Source organism: Larimichthys crocea, chromosome XIX (genome assembly GCF_000972845.2).
Source record: "Larimichthys crocea isolate SSNF chromosome XIX, L_crocea_2.0, whole genome shotgun sequence".
NCBI lineage: Eukaryota > Metazoa > Chordata > Actinopteri > Sciaenidae > Larimichthys > Larimichthys crocea.
The window spans coordinates 12,075,543-12,100,620 of NC_040029.1; the positions used below are offsets into that span (position 1 = coordinate 12,075,543).

The following is a 25,078-nucleotide window of genomic DNA, read 5'->3' on the forward strand; positions in this document are numbered from 1 at the left end:
TGCCAGAACCGGAGCAAGGCGTGCAGCCATAGTAAGCCTCTATGGCAGAGGTGAAGTGGACGCTGACTAAAGAAGGAGTAGTAAGTAATATTAGCTGGCTGCTATGTCTTATGCTGTTGACCTTAAGTTGTCGACTTGCTAGTTTTTGATCATAAATAATGTATATAATGTTGTATTAGCACCTTCAATAGTCAATGTTTGACCATTGTACAATTGTGAACATTTCATTATAGAGAATATAAGTACACAACTTCATGCTCTGGTTAACAAAAACCTTCTTGGAAATTGTCAGTGAGCACATTACCCAACATAACCAATTAGAGTCATTCTATGTAACTAGTAATAATTCCTGGTAACTTGAATGAGTCACCGTGCTTTTATACCATCATCTCACAAAGCTTCTCTAATGGAGGTTTAGACAGAAAGCGTGAACGTGAATGTCAGTTTATTTTGAGCTACTGTGCAAGGACACAGCTGTAGTTCCTGGCAGAAACATTACCCAGAAATGACATCTGTAGCAGAAAACCGGTGTCCAGGAAATCATCTTACTGCAGACAATCAGCGATAACCAGATTACGAAAATTCAATGTGTCTTCATCTTTCATATTAGAAACCTCACCGTCTCCCTGTGCTCGACTCGAAGCTGAGCAACAACTCTCCAGTCACATTATCAAAAACAGCAGAAAGGCCCCACACACCTTACTGAAGGTACAAGTTGCAGTATTTTAGCTCCACTCACCTGTTGGTCATGCAACATTGTGGGTGCAAAAAAAGTAAAGTAGACCTTTATGGAAATGACATTACTTCCAGTCTTGGTCATTGGACACAGTTTGTCCTGGTACAGCTAAGCTGGTCATTGAATGTTGCCTTTGACAATCTCCAACCACACTAAATGATTCTAACTTGTTCTTTGATATTATCAGAATTTTGCTCAGTCGTCTCTAGAACTGGATGTATGTTTCTGTGCTGTTGTTATGGCATTACATACCACAAAGGGTGCATCATTTTGTATGCTATAGATTATTTGCTATTTATAGTGTGTAAAAAAAAATGACTGCCGGGCCCCTGAATCACCCCCATTGACTCTCTGGCACTCTCCAAGTTTGCATTATTAAACATCCAGAACTCCTGTGCTAAAATACCTGGCCCCGGGGCAGTTAGTGTGAGGCATTGGATTGAACAACTCCATTTACAGCCATATTTTGACTCAGGGCCATTCTATTATACACCTTAGTGCTGATAAATCCTACAAATGTACTTCTTCTGAACACATTCTGCTGCAGCTACAGCTCCAGTATGGAAGTTTGAAAATCAGACCAAATCAAACAATGGAATACATATATTTGAGTTTTTACGTATGCATGAGTTTATTTTGCTTTTTTGTTCATTCTGAAATGAATATTCCATGTTAACCTGCTAATGCAAAACATTGCCAGGTTTCATGAAGACGTGCGACGGAGTCAACCGTCCAATCACAGCTTAGGGGCGGGGCTTGGTCTTACTGACAGATGGCTATTTTTCAGCCGAAGAGAGCAAAACGAAGCCCTACAAAGAGACGCTTAAGTGAGATCATCTCGGCACAACTGTTGGAAACCGTTGACAGCCGAGGAGTTTGCTGTGTTTGTCTTCAGCTCATGGAAAGGCTGCGAGACGGCTCTGATTTCTGTGCCGTGATTTGATTGAAATCATTTGGTTCTTCAAGACAAAACACTAAATGGAAAATGTTTCTTTCCTAAATGATGTTTTTAGTAGTAACAAAATCAGAAAAATGATTTCAAATAAAATAGAAATCCACAAAGTTGATGTTAGTTGATTTTATTTCCCACGCCGCTGCAGGCGGGTTGAGTCTGAATGTGGAACACGTCTGGCCTGTAGGCTACACCGAATAAAGTGGAAGTGCTGACTTTACACCCTACACAATTACATAATCACTTGATGTGTTTGGCATCGAGATGCGAGTAAATAAAAGTGAACCGCGGCAGGCTGGGAAAATGGAGTCTTACAGCCATTTTCTCTCTCTGTTTACCTCGTTTTATCTCCACCCTATAAAGTGCTGCGAAGAGTATTTTAATTTCAAGAACAGCTTGCTCCAACGCGGCACAAAAAGCTGAAAAATGTCTTTCGGTTTCGTAGCAGGGGATAAATCGTGGGCGCCGACGAAACATTAGGCTCGTGTCTGTGGAAGAGGGCGTATGAAGGGAACGGGCGGCTTTAACGGCGCCCTGGGTTTAAACATGTGAGCGCAGTGTCGAGCAGTAAGACAGAAGTAATGCCGGGGATGCTGACAATTAAAAAATGGAGACGAGGCAGCCGCGGTATTGTCTCCTCCTCTAGAGAAAGCCCCCCCGAGGAAACATCTTCACTCTGATTAATTCACTATACAGCTGCATGCCACCTCCCCAGTCAGTCTGCAGCTACTGCAGAGGCTGATAAAGCCAGCTTTACTGCCTTTACACACACACACACACACACCAAACTAGCCTCTCTTTCCCTACTTCCACACTTTATACATATCCTCATAGCCTCTTTCTCTCTTTATGCGCTCAAATGAAAAGAGCTCTCGGGCATTTCAGCTGTAGACAGCCAGCAACTTGTCTGCTTGGCCAATGGATTCAGCCTGGAAATCTAAAGGGCTCTGACAATACGGCCATTTGAGCGTGCTCGTTGCAGGACTGTAGTGGATTTCCTCTTTTAACTTCAAATCAGACGACAAAGAATAGACGTCGCTTAATCTGTCAACCCACTTGAGGTTGCGGTAAAACTCTAAATCCCTCCCTGATCCACGGCCGGCAGGATATTTTGACATTACGCTGGATTTCTGAAAAGGCCAACTCAGGGGATATAAAGATGACGGGCAGTGATGAGCTCTAACTGGGATAGACACGCCAATGCCTGCCGACACACATTATTATGAACCTGCTCTGCCTCACTTTAGTTTCTATATTTCCAATCTTGTGAAGTAATGTGATATAAAAATTGAATGCAGTTACATTATCTACATCTACAAAGTGCTGTTTGGTCCATTTACCAAGCCTCACATTTCCTTTTGTGTTGGGTAAAGGTGCTTCATAGCTCCACTTTGGGTGGTTTTCACGTACAGTGTGTTTTCCTTCAGGTTCACCTCACCTCCAAACACACACACACACAGGCTGCCATTGCTTTCAAAAATCCATTAAAAATAGCTTAGAGACATAGCGCTGCCTGGACTAATGTAGTGCATCATGTTTCACAATGCCTGCTCTGATGAAAACCTTTCACAAGCCCATTGGATAAATGGATGAAGTCATCGTGGTCATGCTGAACGGCATTATATTTTGAATGTCTCTGGCATTTTGGACACAATGTGTGGTGCTCAGCGATAAATCAAAGACTATAATGTTATTAGGAATCCTTTATAGATGAACAGAAATCATTTAGATATCAAGAACAATAACCTAAACTGCATATAGTTTATTGATGGAACTGACGGAAAATGTATCTACAATCATCAAACCGTTGAGGTCATTTCTCAAGCAGAAACCTTTAAAGCAATCCCTATATGGTTCCAGCTCTTTAAGTGTGATTTGCTGCTTTTTTTTATTTGTAATAAGGAAATTGTTTCTTCCATCAGCAGAAATACATAAAGAAAGTCATTTTAGTAAATGTTAAAGAACACAAAATGATTTAAATGATGTAGCAAACTGACTATCTTTAGGCTGTCAGTTGAACGAATCATTGTATTTTAATTTGTCCCTTGCGGCTCTGGGAAATTAGAAAATATAGACTAAACCACAGGTCACTAATAGGTGGACCGCAACCCGGCTCTGGGTCTTTCTTTGTTTGATTTGAGTCGTTGACTTTACACAGTGCAGATGTTGATACAATGCTGCTTCAATATATCTAAAAAAAATGTAATGTTTAAGTAAATTATAATGCAACTTATACAAGATGCTGCTGCAGACCTGAACATGAGGAAATGTTCTTTATCGGGACCTCCTTAAATCAGAATTGACTCCCCCCTGGGTCAAACAAAAAAACAACTGACCCCAGTCCATGAAGCTGGACGTGGTCTATCACTAAACAGCAACCCTCTGTGGCAGTGAATTGAAGCCAACACGGAAGTGTCAAAAACTGCAGTTTCTCTAACGTCCACTAGAGGCTGGCTCCAGAAGTGAGTCAGTCTCCATAAGTCCCCATATTTCACAGCAGAAATAAACATGTTTACAGCCTGGTACAAAAAACAGTTTTGGTCTCTATAGCTAATTTCCCTGTTCATGACAACTGTACTGAGGGTGAATTTATATACAACTCACCTGTTCACATTATATTAAGGCTTAAAGTTATGCAGGATTACGAGCATAGACGCTTTGATTGACAATGTGGGTGCTGTTACAGGTGGCTTGTCTAGTACCCAGGCTTCATTTAGCCCGCCTCAGCACCACACTACATCTCTTTGACCATCTTTTGATTGGCTGAGAGGTGTCAGAGGCACCACACTGAGCTTCACAACAGCTCTATAGAGACCTATCGGGGACGTTATGAAGACCATGTTAAATCAAACAGCCAATCGCATCCACAATGGACATTCAACAGACAGCCAATGAAAGAATCCAACGGATCAACATGTAGAACAAACACAGGGAGCTGCTGTGATGAACTAGGTAGCAAGAGATTCATACTTTAAGGCTGCCAACACAAAGTGATGTTTCCATACAGTAAACTCCGCTGAACATCTGTGCCAACGCCTGCAGCTCTGCCATCCAACGGAGAACAAATAACGCCACAAATGGAGAGTAAGCGCTTCACAGTCTGCCTCAATTACAGCCATTCACTTAAACAAGCACTCAGAGAAACAGTGCAGCAGCAAACATACGGGGAGTACAGTCAGTCCTCACAGAAGAGCTGCTCTTCAAATAATGACCGACTTTAAATGATAGCAGATAAACCAGAAGTGAAAGTTGGAAAGGTTTACAACCAGAATATACTACTACTCTTATATATATTGTACATATGTGTAAACTACATATTATGATTTTTATCACTGCTCCACTTTTCTTCAGTCTTAGTGTGTAATCTCTAAGAACAACAGACAGTCCTGATGTAAAACTGATTTTGGATCAGCCCTAGATTGAGTCACATCATGATTTAGAGTATATATACAGGGTTCCCACGGGTGCTTGAATTCCTTGAAAATGCTTGAATTTCAATTCAGTGTTTTCAAGGTTGTGTGATGTCTATCTCAATAAACCAAGAGAAAACAAAAATGTTTCCTAAGTGGCTACGCGCTTGATCCGATGCCTTTACATGCAGAACTCAGGTATCATACTCGCTTGGTGTTCTACCGAGAAATACACTGCTGAGAATACAAGCCAATTCACAATTAGTTAAAAATCAAAACAGTCAATCTACCACCATATGAAATAATGCTAATTAGACCCATATTATTATGCCATACAGTGGCACCGCTGCGCTTCCCATGACCATCATGGCAAACACAACTAGTAGGCTACCTATTTAAAGGTGCTGGAAAAATGGAAAAACTGGTGCTTGAAGGTGCTTGAAAAGTGCTTGAATTTGTTCATGAAAAAGGTGTGGGAACCCTGTATATAGTTTTCCATTAGCAGTAAGATATAAACAGATCCACAATCAGATGTTCAGCCCCAGGCTGCACAGATGAAACAATGGGGAAGACAATCATTATCATTATTAGTATCATTATTATTACTATTTAATCAAGCGGTCCTCAACTGTTGTGGAATGTTTGATTGAATATTCGTTAAAAAAAATGTTAATTACTATCAACATTATTACAAATTTGTGTGTGTTAATGACGTCTTGTACCAGATCTGTGTGCAGGTTGTTGTGTTCTGTTATCCAGAATACTTTTTTATAGTAGTGTTGTATCGAAGTTTTTTTAGTTGCTGTGTCACTGAGGTGTTTACCTTGATCATGTGTTGGAGGTGCTCTGGTCACTGGTCAGAGCCTCTTCATCCAACAGCTCACTGTGTCTGTTTGGACTGTCTGACACACTGACCTAATGTCCACATGTTCATGGTTGAACAGCAGCACTGTTAATGAAGCTCCACTATCTCTGTGACAGACACTGACATGGCTGGAAAGCATCGGTGAGCTGTAAAACAAGGCTGATGTGTGACATTACAGACACTTTTCAGAGGCAGAGCGGACATAAACAGGACTGCATTTCATGGAAATCAAAGATTATTTTGCAGTTTTTGTGCAGCTCGCTCATCAAAAATAGATTTAGTGGATGGCATAGTCGTCATATTCATCAAGGGTACGCACTATGCAGCACTCTCTCCTTAATTATGGTTCTAAGAGCCAGTTTGAGAATTATTTGTTGTACAAAATCTTTATTTAGAATATTGTTTATTTGATTATATATGTAAATTCATTATTTCATGTAAGTGGGGAATATTACTGAATTCGTTACTATGAAGTGTATATGGTAGTTAGATCACTTGTGCTCGAATTCAGTGGAGAACAGTGGTCATGTGTTTGCTCAGTGTTAGATAAAAAAGTCTAATCAGTCTAAGTTATTACTAGGTTATTACATTATTGGCCTGTTATTACATTTAAAATGATTACGTTATCAGCAGGTATTACATTATTGGATGTAATTACATTACATGGGTTGGGTGTGGTTGACCCCACAACCCAGGTGTGGTTGACCCCACAACCCAGCAGGTGTATTGTAAATACAGTGCAGCTGTCCACTGATTTACTGCACTCAGTCTCTCCTGGAGTACAATAACTTTTTTTTTTATAGTGAATTATTTGAGAAAAGCCCCCCGACCGTGCGCCGACGCAGGATTGTGAGATTATCCCTCTCCTGCACTTTTTAATCTACCGTGTACTGAAGAGCTCAGACTAAATTTAGCGCGGAACTGTCAAAGATCTCAGGCAGACGCGCGGGTTAATGTGCTTCACTATCCGTCCAGAGGCCGCTGCCTAAAACAGCTCGGGCCAGCCTTGGTCCCTCTGACTTCCAACCATTCCGACCAGCTACTGTTTTTTTCCTGTATATGGTATTGTGGGTAAAAGTGCTCCACCGGTAGTGTCACACCCACTCCACATCACAAGACCTCACTCAAACGAGAACATTATGGATGAGCCTTAAGCCTGAGAGCAATACAGAAGCTTACGTCGCGCACTTCTTTTTATTTCAGTCTTACATCACTTCTGGTCAAAGGCACTCTCGTCATTTTGTATTACAAAGCAGCGCGGAGCGACGGAGCTCTCGGCGCTCAGAGGGCCCTGAATTTCCTCTTTTGGACAAACCAGACAAAGCAGATTGCCGGCGATGTGGAAGGAAATGAGAGGTTATTACATTATTGTTACATTACTCACAGGAAAGGAAAAAATGCATTATATAAAAATGCTTTTGCTTTAGGCCACCTTTTTATTTTAAGCTTTTGCATTCGAGAATGGAGCATTGTCCAATAAAGTCCAACTAAAATGACAAATGAAGAGAGCTCATCATGTCAAATGATTTTTAAACTTAATTTGTTAATAGCAGTTTTTTTTCATCATAGAGAGAAATGTCAGAAATGTTCCCTTTCCTCTCGGCCACTTGTCGGAGCTTGTCGTGAGAATGTGTTTGATTGACGGCCGAGCTGGCAGGCTGAACCCTTGGAAAACAACTTCTCTGTATATGTAGATGGAAAAACTAACAGCATTCTGTCTAATTAATGCACAGATACGGGGCACAACCATTAACCCAAAAATATAAACTATAAATTCCCCCCCCCAATATTGATTTCTGATTTCTCCTCGGGAGAACAGGACGTGATTTACAGAGCAGACTGTTGCTGCGTGCCATTTCATCTCGGCTGAACTTTAATGGAGCGAAATTAGAAAAACATGAGCTGCCAATCAAAAAATGATGTGCAGTTTTTAATATAATTACTCTGACATATCCAGCATTGCAGTACCTGGGGCAAAACGGGGTGCACGAAGCAGACTATTCATGGCAGCTTCATTCTGTTTAGCCCGGAGCACCAGAAACTAGTGCTCCTATTCTGGAATATTACGTTGCTCAGTGTGAGAAATTCTCAAATAGTGGCCGGAGCTTGTATTGATCTAAACTGCAAAGTGAATAAGACCCTAATTTAAAATGGAAGACTCCTTTAACTTGAGTTTAGGTATTCAGGGTCCGTTCCACATATATAATTTAAGAAGGATTAAACCTGTACCAATGATATGGCCTTTTTTTTTTCAGCATATAGCAATCATTTCTGATGATGTCATTAAGACGGATGCATTGTGAGCTGATGTGCTTGCTGTAGGTCTGATGGCATTGACTGAAATTCCACCAAAAGGCATCGAACAGCCGCCTGCAGCACAACCCACTGTCACAACAATTGCACTTTATGGTTATAGATGTGCTAAGTCTCCTGACAGCCCTGAATCACATTCAGAAACATTAAAGAGCTAACATTGCCACCTTCAACAGGCGAGACAAGATTTAAGACTTTGTTTCTGATACGCTGACTTGGAGGGCCTCATTTCTATCTTCTGTTTCTATTGCTAATTTATTAAAGATTAACTACCTGATTGCTCCTCTTCTGTTATATAAATATGAGTCATACACTGAGGGTTCGGTTCCTGGATGATGGTTCAGTAAACATTTTTATAAGCAGGTCATATTTCTTTTTTTATCTAGTAAAAAAAATCCAATTGAATCCGAAATGTAATTCTCCAAATGTGGTTGTCACAGTCATTTACATTAATTAAGAATTTATCTGTGCAATCCAAGCCTTTCTATCCTTGTCATTTTAGAGTTTTAAATATATAAACATTAGAACAAAAAGAAACTTGACAAAGAAAACTAACTTGACCCTAAAAACAGCAGAGAAAAACAACTGGAAACAATCAGTGAAAAAAAAAGAGTCACTGGGAGCAGCCGAGTGTTACTATTGGACAATCTACTGTATCAAATATAATATCAACTGAAGTTATGAAGCTATGAAACTAGATTTTGACACATCTCCTCTTAAGGAGGATCTGTAGCAATCTGGTGGTCGAGTGTTTTGTGCCCTGTTCAATTCTGGAAGGCTACCTGGGAACAAAAAAAATCAGTTTTTTGAACTTCAGTGTTCAGTACGTGTATCCTCAAACTTTAACATGAATCACAAGTAACAAGTACCATTTCTCGGAGGTAGAGAATGACTCAGACTTTCAGCAAAATACCACCTCAAAGTTCAAGGTAGACATGCACAGGCAGGCGTGAAATACAATAGATGGGAAGAGGCAGAAGACAGAAAGAAAACCTACCGTCCTCTGTGGGGACGTAGATGTTCAGGTAAAGGCAGTCCTCACTTTGCTCCTGCACATAGGTTACCACTGTATCCAAGTTGGCGGTGAACCACACAGGGAGCATATCATTGAGTAAAAAGCGATCCTCTAAGAACTGAGGACAAACCGGAGCAAACTGAGTAGCATTCCTGATGCCCGGCCAGGACATGGGTGGCTCCGGTGGCTGGAACCTGCGCTCCCCCGTTGGGGCCAGCGCATACGGGATCCCCAAATACTGCTCCACTGGTCCCAGGATCTCATTGGGTAATGTAACTTTCACTCCCCGCAATTTCCCATAGTTGGTGGTGACCACAGGGTGTTGTTGTGCCTGTACAGTGGCCACACAGATGGACGCCAACCCCATCCACAGCAGAAGGTTGGCCTTGGCCATGGAGCGACACATCCATGAAGGGCCTCCGGGTACTGACATGCTCCTGCTGTGCTGAGCCTGAGCCTTGCAGGTCGTGGTTAGGGTCCACCCTCCGGTCCTCTGCGCCCCCCCCTTCCCCTCCACCGAGATGCTTCCTGCTCCTCCTCAGGCTGTGAGCTCAGTGAAGGAGCCCCAGTCAAAAAAAAGCAGCTTTCTCAGAGCTCCCCATTCCGAGAGCCTGCATGGAGATCGACGGCTGCTGTGTGATTCCCCAGTCCAGAAGAGAGAGCCTAGGATGCTCTTCAGTTACCTGGGCTCCAGCTTGATGGGATATCCTGAAAGACAAGGAAGGAAAAAAGAGTTATTTACATGAATCTATTAATCCACACAGCAGATGTGAGTTTAACACCAGATTTAGCCACAGTGTTCAGTTGAACCAACAAAACTGTCAAATCCTGGAATCCTCAATTGTTGTATCTATGCTAAGAGGGGTTCCAAGGATGCTGATTCTCTATTATTCAAACTAAAATATCCTTGGATATTAAAAATTGGATGGATTGCCAAGAGATTGTCTTTTTATCTAGTGCTAAGACACAGCTAACATTTTTGGTTTTGTGTGAAATGTCTTGATAGCTATTGGACGAACTTCCATGAAATGTAGTTGTCTCAAGGTCCCCAGAGGATGGACTGTGGTGATTCCCTGACTCTTCTACTGGAGATTCCAGCAGAGTGACGCTTTGGTTCGGATTAAAATGTGTAAATCTGGCAGGTACTTTTTAATAATATTCAATCTCTAATATCAATAGTGTGACAAATCAATCTTAATTTAAGTCTTTACTTATTTGCTTTTCTTACCATTGATCAAGATATCAAGAATGAACTCTCATGTGTATAAGCTCAACAGGTCTCGCAATGCTCTATGACTGTCACGTTGCCCCTCAGTAAACTTGTTTTCTTCATTAATGGAAAATGAAGGATACTAGCGAGCCCTGCAGAAGAAATAATCTTGACACCAAACCATCTGATATGTGTAAGCATTTTGGATTTGACACCACAGATGAAATGGATAACGTGAACAACTACAACCTTTGTCGAAAACAGTCAAACGTTTGAATTTTTGTGGGTTTTATTTGAGGAATTTGGTTAAAATAATTTGATGACAGTTACTTCTCAGCCTTCTCTGAAAGAGCATTTCAGAAATCTGCTCTATGGGCTCGGAGGCATCTTGTGGACATTTGTGTCAAAACTAGATGCCATGCCACTTGTTCAATTCAATTTCCAGTTGGAACTCTCACCTCATTCCACTGCCCCCAGGTCATGAGACACTTTTTAAATATATATTGTTTATATTTTAGGTGGCTTGGTTGAAGGAAATCTCACGGCTGACTGCTAGAATGTCGATTAATTACCCTCTCACTCAAATAACAGTGTGTGCCACTCAAAAGTCATGCCAAATCAATTATTAAATCTCATGCTGACCAGCTCTGGCTCCTTTCTGATATCAAATATGAATGAAAAGGCCGCATGAATAAATGAATGGATTTCTGCTAATAGAGTCAAAGTACATGCCAATCTCTGCAAGCAAGATTTTTAAACCAAACATGGATTAATGGAACAGAACAGAAAAGGATTGGGGTTAGTGACTACAGCAGCAAGGATCTGTCATGTAGGCCTGTCCGCCTGAGAACACGTCGGCTCAGACAAGAAAACAGCTATAGAAAAGCTGCTAAAAATGCACCTCACCACAAAGTCATGTATTAAGATGGTAACATACAGGAGCTCGCTTGAGTTTCTCAACACCACAACAAGCACCAAATGCTTCATTATGTATTAGGATGTAGAAGGAACGAAGCACTCACAGGATGGGTGTGATGAAAATGTTTTTGAACCTTTCACAACGCAACAGAAAATGTCCATCCATTTGAATTATATATGGTACGTTTAATATAAATTACTAAAATTAATGTGAAGCAAGTAATAAGATTTATGTAATAGTACTAATAACCTCAATGTGCTTCCACTACACAGTAGTGTAGTAGTAACCAGGCTTCATTAATAAAGCCAATTTGTTGAGAGGCACCTGGCTTCCACTGTCAGGCCCGGAAGTGATGACGTTGTTTCGGGGGTGGGGAGGTGGAGAGGACATTTTGAGAGGGTCATTTTCATTTTTAGATGAAAATGATTTTCAGATGCCTCATTGAGCAGGTTGGTCCGTTGCTGCGTTACGTTAACGCGTCCGCCATATTGGATGTGGCAGATCTGCCCGTAAACTAATACAAGGAAATGGACTGAACTTCATAAAGCGCCTTTCTACAAAGTGCTTTAAGTTGTGTAACACTGTTACTGTGATGATAAATATTGAAATATTTATATTTAACATTTAATCTGTGTCTATAATAACCAGATCCTGAAATGTAGATGTGACATGAGGGTTTTCTGAATAAAGAGCACTAACGTTTACATTTAACTGATTTTAAAAATGTGCACTGACCAAACAAAAGTTTACTTTAAAAACAATATATACAATAGGCCGGAAATTGAAAGATTTTATGTCATTGTTTACTAATTAATTCATTTGTGAGGAAAACGATTCAACCGGAAGTGCATTCACGAATTCATGATTTTATTTTGAAGTGTATCCCGTTCATTTCCGGGCCTGACAGTGGAGGTGCGTGACAGTGGAGGTCTGCAGTTTTATTTTGAAATGTATCCCGTTCATTTCCGGGGCTGACAGTGGAGGTGCGTGACAGTGGAGGTAGGTGCCTGACAGTGGAGGTCTGCAGCCAGCATCTCTTGAATTTTTTTGCCCAAACCCAACAGCAAAAATGAATGCAGTCATTTTGAGTAGATCAGAAGTATTGACAGTTTAATACATTGTTGTTTTCCATATGGGTTTGGTAATACTTGAAAAAAAATGGAATTATTCCAGTTTCAACTTTTAATTCTGTCACTGCCCAGGTTATGTTAAGAAAATATGTTGAGAAAATATGTTGAGAAATTGCGTGAACCAACCCTTTAAATATAAAAAGCTATCCTACCCTCAGGCTCATCTCAGAGCCATCAGCAGTGTTTCCATGGCAACAATTAATGACACCTGCTGACAACTGGCAAAAATGTTTCATAAGTTGTGTTTTGTTAACAATGTTGTGGGAAGATGAGTTATTTTCAAGACTGCAGTAAACAAGTCCTTAAAAGAATTTGGGAGGAAATTGGATTCTTGGATTCTTCAATTTCTGCTGCTGGTGCTCTCACTGATGATTTCCAGGCAAACGTCCTTGTGACTCTTCAGAACTCCACTGCTGCAGAGAAAGAGGCCGAGCCACATGCTTTCAAATAGTTAAGAATGAGATGAATAGACTTTTCTGAGGCAGTGTTTCTGCAAACCACCCATTATATGCTACTTCTGATATTCGGCTGGTAGCACCTGTGGTTGACTACAGATGGCTCAGGTTTCACTGTGATGCTTACAGGATTACAGTGTTGGTGCTAGTCATCATACTAAAATCTATACTTTAGTTGATGTTTGCTCAGCTCAGTTTACACTTTCATAAAACACACACGTTTTCTCTGCAAACATAGTTTTCATGGACAAGTGTAGGGTCCATATTACTTAACATCTCAGAGAAGGAAATCAATCCCGACTGGATAAAAATGATCTGTGTAGAGCGTCTTTGGTCTTACTTATAGCAGCTTCTTAACTCAGGAAATGACTCTTGCTGGTATAGTCAGATGTGTGTACACATTTTGTGGGAGATAAATTGTTCATTAATGTCCATGATTTAAAAAAATAGTTTTGCAGAGCTCTGCAAAAGCCAAGGTCCTCCCAAGCTCAAAGCGTCAGGGAACATAGCTTTCAAACAGTGATGATTGATGTTGGTCCCAACTATTTCTTTTTATGTCCTTTCGTTCTCACAGCAACTCAGATAATCCAGATTCTTTCATTTTAAAAACACACAAAAAAAACCTAAATTGTTCATTAAAGAAATCACTAGTGAAGATTTGTGAAAGCAAGGTCATAAGGTCCTCAACATCTAAAAGGCACAAACGGTGGAATTGTGGTTGAAAGAGCAACTGGGTCCGTCCAGAAATCAACTGGATCCTGAGACAAACGTGCTGAAGGTCTGCATCCGACCAACTCTGAAAGAAAATACCCTTTTTCAGGAAATCTGCTCCACGCCTGCGTTTCTAACGTGACAAAGAAGAAAAGGCATAACTGTGACGAACTCTGGAAAACACTACATCGCCAGCCCACCCAAGTGGGGATGTGTGAAGATGTTATTACCCTACTGCCTGCTGAGAGAGACAGCCGACTCAAGCCAAGTGGCCACGTGGGATAGGGTACGCTTGAAAATGCCAGAGAGCTCCAGGAAGCTCCACATGAGAAACAGAGAGATATATCAGCTGGCCAAGCTGCGACATGTGACAGAGGATCATCTGAGAATGCCTGAGAGCACCCCACACAAGAAACACTACATCTCTTCCCACAGATGTGTGCAGATCCTTCAACACCTGGACCCGATGGCATCTCTGGCTGAGCTTTCATGGCGTGCAGATCAACTGGGAGCCATTTTCAACACATTACATCTCTGGTCTGTAGTCCCCCATATGTTTTAAGCAGTCCAGATGAAGCTGCAATCCATGGACCTCTACATCCAGCAGTGAAGGAAGAACCCATCACCCCTCTCTCAAACCGTCTGGTAGATGATACTGCAGCATCCAGTCCTGGACCATTAGACTCAGCGACAACTTCATCTCCCAGGCTGGAAGAATGTTGAACTCTTGAGCTCTAAAGCTCATTACTGTCACTGTCTGTATGAATTTATATTTGACTAATGTTTACAAGCCCTTAGACCACCACAGGACGCATTTGTCTGGCGGCTAAAGTGGTTTAACATGGTAAACTGGTAAACATTGAGATATTGACATTCTGAGCATGTTAACATGGTGGTATTAGCATGTAGATTAGAGTACCGCTGTGCCTATAACCTCTGAGCTGTGGGCATGTCTGAAAAACACTAGGACCCTGTAGAGTGCCAAGCCTGACAAAGCTCCCCAATATACAGTTCTTTCTCACTGACATCACATGTATGTCTCTGAATTAAGTAGAACCATACTTAAAAGTGGATCTCGCCTTTCCTTACATAGGGGTAGTAATGTAATAGACCTTTCACAGTGGCCATTTTGACATGAAATAGCGTCAACCAGGTGTTTCCAAGTTTCAGGAAGATTAAAACTCACAATGCATGAAACACAAGCATGTATACCCTGGCTGACATGATTGGGCGAATTAGAAACCTAACTCTCTGAATTCGGAAACAAAGACCATTTAAGCAGTTGCTTTTTGTCTGTCAGGTTGTCAGGTTGAATTTGACTTGATTTGTGCTCATGTTCATTTCTAACAAGGCTTTTAAGAAAGAACCAAGAACCCTTATAAAGACTATATTCTGTAACATGACGATGTGTTGTCAGTGAGAGTCTCAGTGGATACTGACAGAGACCAGAGGACCTTTCTCACATTACATAGTAAATCCATGTGCTGATTCCTAAGAAACTCCAGCAAACATGGTGTGAGTCCATCACGTCATGGTCTGTTCACTGTAAATAGAGCGACTCCACAAAGTGTCATGAGCTCTGGGACACAGTTGTTCATGTATTGATTAAACTGACTGTGAAGTAATATCACTGTGGAATTTCCATGGACATCCACATGCACTGTTGACATTTTAAAAGGGTATTTCATTCATTCGGTTCAGTCTCTGGGTGACAAAACACTATTACATGAGTCTTTAACAGGGTGTCGCTGTGATTTTAGAAATATTGAGGTCATGAAAGGTTTACAACCAAATTAACCCGCTCACTAATATTTTAATATTTTATTCTTATTTAGCTTATCTGTTCTGTTAACAGGTCAATTAGTGTGCAGTCGCAATGGAAGCATCCTAAGCGTTTTCAAAGTGCTCTGCAGATGAAAAAAAAAAAAAAAAAAAAAAAGTCACGCAGCAACAAAAAAAAAGTCTTGCTTGTTATAAAATGTGACACTGAGACTTCTGCACTGCATAAGAATGCATACTGATATGATGCTTTTGAAATAAAGATAAGCAAAAAATTGAGATTTGCAAAGAACCGAGAACTAATCCCTGAGGTACCCCACGGATAGTGGAGGATTTACTTTCCTTTACAGTTACATAAGATTGATTGATTGATTGATTGATTGATTGATTGATTGATTGATTACTTTATTCATCCCAAAAGGGAAATTAGGTAAATAAATAAATAAAAAATAATAAATAAATAAAATATGTTTTGTAGTTAGTAATTAGTTTTTGGTAGCTTGATCAAGCACAGATTTGTCTAGTAAAATGCATAATCTGATCACAATACTGTATGTACTAAAATAACATAGGCAGGCCATTATAGTTTCGGTTTATAATATACTTTGCTGGTGTATCACACACTTGCATGGTAGTCCTGGAGCCTTTAGGTCACCTGAAGGTCAGAGGGTCTTAGAGTAGACAGGTCAGACACTGTTACCAGGCGGACTAGCACATTGCTGGTTTTGATCTTCCTAAGAAATAAGAATAAGAAGAAGTGTTTAGAAAAAGAAAGCCTTTAATAGCAGAATGCTAGCACTCCCAGGAATCCTTGGCATTCAACTATAATGGAACAGTTAACTCACATTAACAGCGTCTCTGTTGAGTGTTATTGTGACCCTGAGTTAGAGAACACAGAAGCCTAAGAATAGAAGATAATAGATCTCCATATTTACCCCACAGCCTCTCCTCTGTGCACATTTGCATATTAATAAGGAAAACTGATTTTCCTTAAACGATTGAAGCTTATAGTAATACCACAAGTGGAAAGGCGTAAGCACGTTAACAAATGATTATGATAATTTTTGATTCATTAAATCGCTCATTCTATGTTTACTATATCGAGTTAATTATGGTCGGACATTTTGTAGCCCCTTTACCTTTGACTGTGTTGAAATTATATTTTCAATTATTCTAATCATATAGAATAATGATGATCCAGCAACAGGAGATATATAGCCTTAAGCACCTCATTTTCCATGGTAGTCCAGCCACAGGCTGTTTATCACGGGCTGTTTGCCTACAGGAGCGGTTATATAGTGATGAAATTTACACTGTATGAAGAATATGAGTGGCTGTGTGTTCGCCTCACATGGCAGCGCAGCAATCGTCAAACAGTAAAAGGGGCGAGCGGCGGCGGCGGTGGTGAAATTGTTGCTCATTGTTCACCGAGGTTATATGCTTGTAAATGTTGCTGTGATGAATCGACACGGCGCATACAGTATTTGTAATAATGTGTCGTATTTATGAAAAAGTGTCCTTCAGATGGCTCGGGCATGAATGCAGAGCATGCTCTCTCTCTCTCTGTGGCTCTCCTTGGCAGAAGCACACGGGAGATTGCGGACATTGTTCTCACTCTTAATGATTATAGGAGATAAGTCTTATGAATATCAATGAAGGCGCTTCTCTGTCATTTGCATTTCAATCATTGTGAAATGATCCCGTCAGAGGCACCCTGTCCTCCTCACTATAAAATGTCACAGACACTTTGAACCACTGCGGCTGATAATTAGCCACATATACATATGAATCATCATGCGTTTGTGTGTATGTTTATGCATGTTTTTGTGGGTCTCCTCGTCAGGACAGAAAAGCTTCTGAAGCATAATTCGAACCATGACGGGGGTCAAATTAACTCACGTCTTTTCCCATGCAGAGTATATTGCATACATTCAAACAGTTAATGGTTACTGTCGGAGCTAAATTAGTTCTGAATGCACTCGTGCATTATGTATTATAGCGAGAACTGCTGCCGGGCTGTTTTAGATGTATGTTGTGTCTGGAGAGCGACGGAATACAAAAGAGAGTCATGAACTCTTCTAACAAAAAGTAATGCTATAGGAGAGGAAGTACACCATGTCTATAATTGAATTAAAACATTCTAATGAGATTAATGGTAAGCCGGAAGCTTGTAGGATGACATCTTCATCTGACAAATCCAAAAAGTTATGAAGGTATCAGTGTGCTCCAAGCCAAGGGCTCAAGGTTGTTGAGCAGTATCCGAACCCAACTCACTTTTCGTCAACCTTGTGTGAAAAGTTCATCACATTGTCCTTGATTATGACGACAGGCTTTTCACTCAGATGACACTTTGTATGTACTAGCTCATTTCAAGCACAGGCCTGGCCTTTAGAAACACCCACCTACAGTATCTAACCATACCTGCTTATCCTCTACAAGGCTGCCAGGGCTGGCGACTATCCTAAGACTATAAGAAAAACCCACGTTTATAGCCTTAAGGCTACTTAGAGTGTTCTCAGTTTGGCTTTGGAAGTTTCTTTTGCTTCTTATGTATTCGTCCCGTTTACAGCTACCGTAGTGGTCGCAGTCACAGTCGTGTTTACACGACAATCGAAGAAATGCGTCATTTCTGTGAATTGACTAATCACCCGTGCTTTGGTACAGAAATACTGAACTCAAGTCAAACCTTTATTAAGCCAACTCCAGTCAATTCTCCTGCCGCTCAAAACACCCTGCTACAGTTTGCTTGGGGCAAATGGGGATCTCACTTTGGGGTGATTTGAAGATACACCGCCAGCTAACAGAAACTTTGGGGGAGCTTTTGCAGCGCATATAGCAAAAATAAAAATGTTTGTCTTTAATGTCTGAAGTCATGAGAAAAGAAACAGTACACACTATGTCTATACCTTATTTCTCTAGACTGAAATACTGAAGACATGATAGAACACAATGCACTGAAAACATGCTGGTGATGCCAGTCACCCAGTGTGGAGGGAAGTTGCAGACTGTACTTCTATAGTACCTTTCAACCGTCTCACTCAACTACATGTCTCAATACACTGACAGAATGGGCTGCAAACTGAAGTTGAAGCTCAAAAGAAGGGATCTAATTTGGGGTTCAGTATCTTGATCAAGGACACTTGAGGAACCACAGATCTTCCGACAAGCCACAGCCACAGCTGATGTCCTCTGATGTGCAGGAGCCCGTTAAACCCCCCCATGAAATGGAAACACGGTTGTTTTCCCGCCGCACTCACTGTTACATAACAGAACTTTACAAAACCGAGATAGAGAAACAGCTGATCAACAGCTTTTCCAACTTTAACAAGCTGCCATGACCGGAGAAAGAAAACTCATCTTCCTCATCCTTCCAGAAAAAGCAGCAGCGGTATGGCGGCTATGTGATGACAGCCCACTTATAGCTGAGCGTGTGCATGATTTAACGGCAAGAAGACACAGCGTCTTTGTGTCTGCATGTGCGAGCTGTTAATGTCACACCAGAGGTGCGTTCCAGATGCCCACCTTTGGTTTTGACCCCACATATTTGCCCCTACCCCTTTAGTGTCACCCACATATCAGAGTCAAACAAACACAGGCCTGCAGTGAAAGCTCATGCATCTCAATGAGTTAAAAAAAAAAAGAATACCGACACATATTCTGATCTCCAAGCAGCCCCTCACTCCCCACACAAGTCGTGTCAGCTTCGTTTCGCTTCTTTGTAGGTCACTGCAGCAACCGTAACATACCCACACACACACACACACGGCAGAGAACGGTGGAGTAATGAGCGTGCGTGGGATTGACACACAACAGGACGTCTTACTGTGCAAAAATCCCTCCCGTCAGATCTCCTGCAGCTCTCCTTGTGCAAAATAGAGAGCATCAGCAGAGAATAGAGTCCAACAACACGGCAAACACATGTTACACGGCTCCTGCCGTTTCTACCTGTTAGTCGCGTGTGTTTGTGTGCATGAAAAAAAAAACAGCCGCTCGCTCAGCACCCACATGTCATCGCAGAGCCGTCAGATGAATATGTTGATGACTGATATGATGGAAGGGGCCTGCAGACGACGTTATGGAAGTCATTGTCATTTCTACACTAAATTCTAATTCCTACACTTCTGAATCCACCGGGGTCAGTCTGGATACTTGCACTCGCCAAAGATAGAAAAGAAAAACTCAAAGTAATTTCCTGCTTTTGTCCCCTGACATGTTTCCAGGAATCCTTGATATTATTTAGAGCACGCAGAGGGATTACGGAGCGATGTATGTTGCAAATATCTGACTTTCATTTCGAAAAAACATGACCGTGCCCGGACAAAATTGGACAAAAACCTTGTCAGATCATGAGCCGGAAGGAAGGGAGGGAATGATTGAAAGAGGATGACTTGTTTGATTGGACACAGAACATGTCATGTTTTTTTTGGTTGCAGATCCCTAAAAGTTGGACATGTCCGTCTCTCTCTCAATCACTGTCGAACAATAACTCCATAATCTTCAAATCTTCATTGGAGGGGATTTTTTACACCTGCCTTCTACCCCACCACCACCACCCCCTCTCTCTGCCAAAGATGGCGAAGGAAGGCATCCTCTTGCTTCACACCCGGATGAATCGGAGCTCAGCTGCACTCAAGATATTGAACTTTTTTTTTTTTTTAGGAATATGTCCTCTTAGAGATTCATTTATGATCAGTTATTGGCTCTGGTGCAAGAGCGGAGAGGGTTTGAAATGCTACAGAGGTTGCACCTTTTCTGTGCAAACACCAACACACACACACACACACACACACAGCAGCATTACAATAAAGATATTGACAGCTTGTTTTTTTTTGTTTTTCATTTATGATTCCATCTCGGAGCAGTTATGTGCATGACAGCATACACAAGGTCATCCCATGTTAAAGCAGCAGCCTGCAGTCCTGTGCACAATGCCACCCAGCGTGAACACAAGCTGAAAATCACAGCATTAGCGGCATCTGTAAAAAAAAAAAAAAATCACACAAGGCACAAGCCCAACTCTACCCCTCCACCTCCCCAACATCTTCTATTTTTTTTTCCTCCCCTTCTTTCCCCCTAAATAAAAAAAAATCCAGATATCCACACCACCATCTTGTGGCTGCTTGGATAGAGATGCGCGCAGAGCTGCTGGAAGATTTTTTTTTCTTTTCTCTCCTGCTGCTGCACCTCCAGACACAAAAGAGTTGCAGTTTGCAGGTGTGAAATGGGTTTAAACGCTTCTCATCTTGAGGGGGGAGAAAAAAGAGCTTTGCGCTGTCTCTCATGTCGCATTAAAGTTAAACCGAGCTGTTGCTTTTTGGCACCGAGTTTTGGTTAAAGCGCCATCACGGTGTCTGCGTAAAAAACACACACAAACACTGCCTGTGATCAGAATATTCACAGCAGGCTGCTGCTGGTTTTCATCTTTCATTCTTATCAACGTTTAAACCAAGCGAAACCCTCAACTGGAGTCGGATGAAAGTGCGCAAGAATGAGCCTGTGCTGCTGCTTTTGCTGCTGCGGTGCCTTTTGGATAAAAAATTCTCGAGAGGAAGTTCTGATTGTGAAACACACCATAATCCAGTTGAGGTGAACAGTAAATGTGTCTGGATGGATTCCCTGTGGATTATGCTCCTTTTTTTGTAAGACTGAAGCGCGTCCGGACAAGCCATCAGAGGAGGAGGTGGAGGAGGAGAAGGAGGAGAAAGAGGAGGAGGGGGTCAGCGCATGAAAACGCACAGAAATTCAGCCGCTCGTGGATACATTTAGTGCGTTTTTTTTCCCCTGTTAAAGGCTCAGCATCACATTAAGCCGGCAGCGCACTCACCTCAGCCTGGATCTCCACCGTCTCACTCTTTATGTAAGTCCTGAGGCGGAATACACACCACAAAGAAAGCCCAAATAAAAAAAAGAAAATAGAATAAAGTCCACGTCCAGCCTCCTTGCCCTGCAAATCCAAAGTAAAGAAGAAGAAGCGCAGTCCCGGTGTACTGAAGGCAGCTCAACTGTACGTCCTGTGCGTGTGTGTGTGTGAGAGAGAGAGAGTGTGTGTGTGTATGTGTGTGTGTGTGTGTGTGTGTGTGTGTGTGAATAGAGATGCGGCTTTATCAGCACAGAAGATGTTTCAATGAGTCATTGCAGAGGCACTGGAAACGCTGCTGAATCTAATTGCTCTCATGGAGCGAGTGTATTGCGAGGACAAGATTAGTGATAGAGAAACCAGGTCTCTCTCTCTCTCTCTCTCTCTCTCTCTCTCTCTCTCTCTCTAGCTTGCCATTGGACTACACCGACTAAAATTTACTAAGCCTGCAGCCAATGGATTGCCGCATTCTCTCCATCACCCTTAACCAGCCGCTGTGTTGTGGCAGCTCTGGCATGGAGCATGGAACATGGCACCGGCTGCTCTCTCTCTCTCTCTCTCTCTCTCTCTCTCTCTCTCTCTCTCCACACCGGCGCTCCTTAACGGGAGGAGGGATGCTGCCGCACTCACGCCGCCGTCAGGGACAGAAAAAAAGTTTGTTTGGTTGCATTTTTCCATAACTCCTGTCACGGCTGAGGCTCATATGTGCTGCGTCATGGAAAACATGTGGACGGAATCTGTGGCGGCAGGGACGGTTTAAGCCAATAGGGGGCCCTGGGGGGCTGCCCCCCCCCACACACACACACACACAAAATCATAAATCACTGCCCCAAAATGATTTTGATATAATTAGATTTGAAACTTTGTGCTTTCTTGACAGTTCCCCAATACTACTATTACTCTACTATAATAATAATAATAATAATAATAAACATAATGATGATGATGATGATGATAATCATAATAATAACCATAACAACAACAACAATAATAATAATAATAATAAACATAATGATGATGATAATAATAATAATAACCATAACAACAACAACAACAACAATAATAATAATATCAAATAATGATGATGATGATGATGATGATTATGATAATAATAATAATAATAATAATAATGATGATGATGATGATGATGATGATGATGATGATAATAATAATAATAATAATAATAATAATAATAATAATAATCACAATCATAATAATGATATTAAAAAACATAATGATAATAGTAATAATAAACTAAATAATACAAATAATAATAATAATCACAGTCATAATCACAATCATAATAATAAGGGGATTTTGAAAGATGGAGAGCATCCTAATATCCTGCAACCCCAATAAATTCATATATTGGTATATATTAATTAATAATATTACACATTATTACATTTGATTTAGTATTGTGTATTAACAATAAGAAATAATAATAACATTGTTACTGTTAATATTATTATTATTACAATGATAAATAATATTATATATTATATATTCATTACATTTGTAGTAATACTAAACTGTTGATGTGTCTATGGCGTACCCCGCCTCCCGCTCAGTGCCAGCCAGTGTCAGTGTGAGGTTCAGCTGTTAAGGAGAGATGGATGGATATTTACAATAACTGTGAATCAACTTTTTTCTTTTTTTCTTTCAGCAGTACAACGCAGTAAAAAGCCGTTCCAGTGCCATTTTCTGTGTGGCCATACAGACAGTAAAAAAGGATATATCCAGTGTTTGGTCTGGAGGACTTTGCTGGTCTGTCAGAGACAGATGCCCTGACCTCCTCCCTCAGAGCTTATGCTTGGGCACCATGACAATGTCACACTACTTCCCTCCTCTGATTCTGCGAGACATTATGTGTATGACCACAAGAGGCCACTTTACAGAAGAGAGCGGGTCGTTTTGAAGGTTGTTGGTTTTTTCTTTTTACTTTAAAGCACCACAAGTTCATTTCCATCTGAGCCAGGACTTTCGAATGCTCACTTAGGAGGAACATTATTATGTTTAATCAATGAAACCATTTCTCCACTTCCTCTCTGTCTTTACAACCCCCCCACTACCCTCTGGAATCTATAGATGTGGGTCTATGTATGCAATTCACATACAAGTTTCATTTGAAAAGATGATGAAAGATGATTCCCCTTCCCTTCAACAGTCTACTTTTAAATTTAGATAATGATAAAAGAGTGGAATCCGATGCTAAAGCTTCAATCGGATTTCCTGTGAAGGTCAAGTTCATTTCAAATCACCGTGCTTCTCTTCATCACGTCAGCGAGAACAGGCTTGACAGCAGGACTGAGCGGTGGAGCCGGTGCCAGAGGATGAGGTGGGCTGAGAGCCGCACAGAAGGCAGGGCTCCCTTTGATATCGTCATCATTTATTCCCTCTCCCAACATCATAACCCTCAGCGGTCAGGGGTATCCTCCACGCCTCTGAAGTGTATATCAGCTTCTGTCAGCAGCTCGGCCCAGAATGACTGGGTGACTTTCATGAGACTGATGAGGGGACGTCACGGCTGCCTGGATGAAGCCAAATCAAACGTTGAGCAGGATAACATATTCACCTGCATCCTGTTGGCGGTGCAACTGAATATGACACACGCGACCTTCCACCACCTGCATTAGCATGCATGCCGCATGATGGAGCAGTCACTGGTGACTCCGTCATCCAGAGTACAGTCATAGCAGAGGTTAGATGTGAGTCTGCTGAAGTTTTCCACAAATAAATGTGATCGGCTATGTAAAAAACAAAAATCATTTCAATTTCAATAAAACAACAGATTGTTTTAAATTCAGTATAATTAGACACATCAGTCAATTTCAGGTTCAAATGAATAGTTTAGACCACTTTCAGAAGCATTCCATCCTTTCAAATTCTGCCTTGGATGAATATTTTTCATTCTAATTTTAATGTAATATTGACAGCTTATTATCATACTCGGTGCATGCGCTGCATTTGGTTTCTAATCCCCCAGAAAGTCTTTTTTTTCTAATTCAAAGAAATGTCCTTGGAGAATTGTCATGTATCTTTTTATTGAAGTTTCTCAAAGGAGTCACCGGGTGACTTCCCTCTGCTTCAAAATATGACGTAGCTTCAACTCTAGCACCATTTCTGAATGATTTTAGTAAAACTGGATCATATTTCATGGAGAAAATGTTTTCTGGTTTTCCCTCTGATGTCCTCCGGTTGCCCCGCCAGCTGTAGCTGCTGTTAGCTCAGTTTGTTAGCCGGGGCTGCCTGGACTGTGAGCTCAGAGCACCGCAGATGTTTTGGACCACCAGCAAAAGAAGAAGAGGAGGTTTTCAGGCCTGGTGGGGAAATGCAGACAGAGAGTGGAGCAAGTGTCGTGCCAGAACCGGAGCAGGCCAAGTAATCAATGTGACCTATATACTGTTACAATCTCTAATATTCTAACCCTAATGACATCACTCTGACATTACTGGCGTGGAATAAAACTGCTTTCACAAGAAAGCATGAATATATATTTTACAGTCATTAGTCAGTGAATGCAGCTACGTCGGGTCTCTGCAGAGGGAAACAAGGGGAAGCCCAGTGTAAATCCAGCAGTGGATTGAGTCTGTATGGATGGATGGAGTGTGCGGCCATGTGCTCTCTTGCAGAATGAACAGACTGTCAGACCGGTAGACTTACAGCAGCGCCACCAAGATGAGGGCAAGAAGTGTGGCGCTTAATACTTCACAGAGGACTAGCTCA

General features: G+C 41.3%; 1 protein-coding gene across 2 annotated transcripts in view; it reads right to left on the bottom strand.

Annotated features, from left to right (window-relative positions):
* Positions 1 to 21,850, bottom strand: part of nlgn4xa (neuroligin 4 X-linked a) — a 93,507-nt gene extending 71,657 nt beyond the window's left edge. Inside the window, exons 1-2 of one of the 2 annotated variants that reach the window (XM_027291759.1) lie at positions 21,320 to 21,850; positions 9,274 to 9,999 (exon numbers count right to left, since the gene is read on the bottom strand). In XM_027291759.1, the coding sequence (XP_027147560.1) occupies positions 9,274 to 9,724 (451 nt within the window). In that variant the 5' untranslated portion in view covers positions 9,725 to 9,999; positions 21,320 to 21,850. The remainder of the gene's footprint in view (positions 1 to 9,273; positions 10,000 to 21,319) is intronic. The other variant, XM_027291760.1, reaches the window with a different exon arrangement.
* Between the last annotated feature and the right edge of the window lie 3,228 nt (positions 21,851 to 25,078).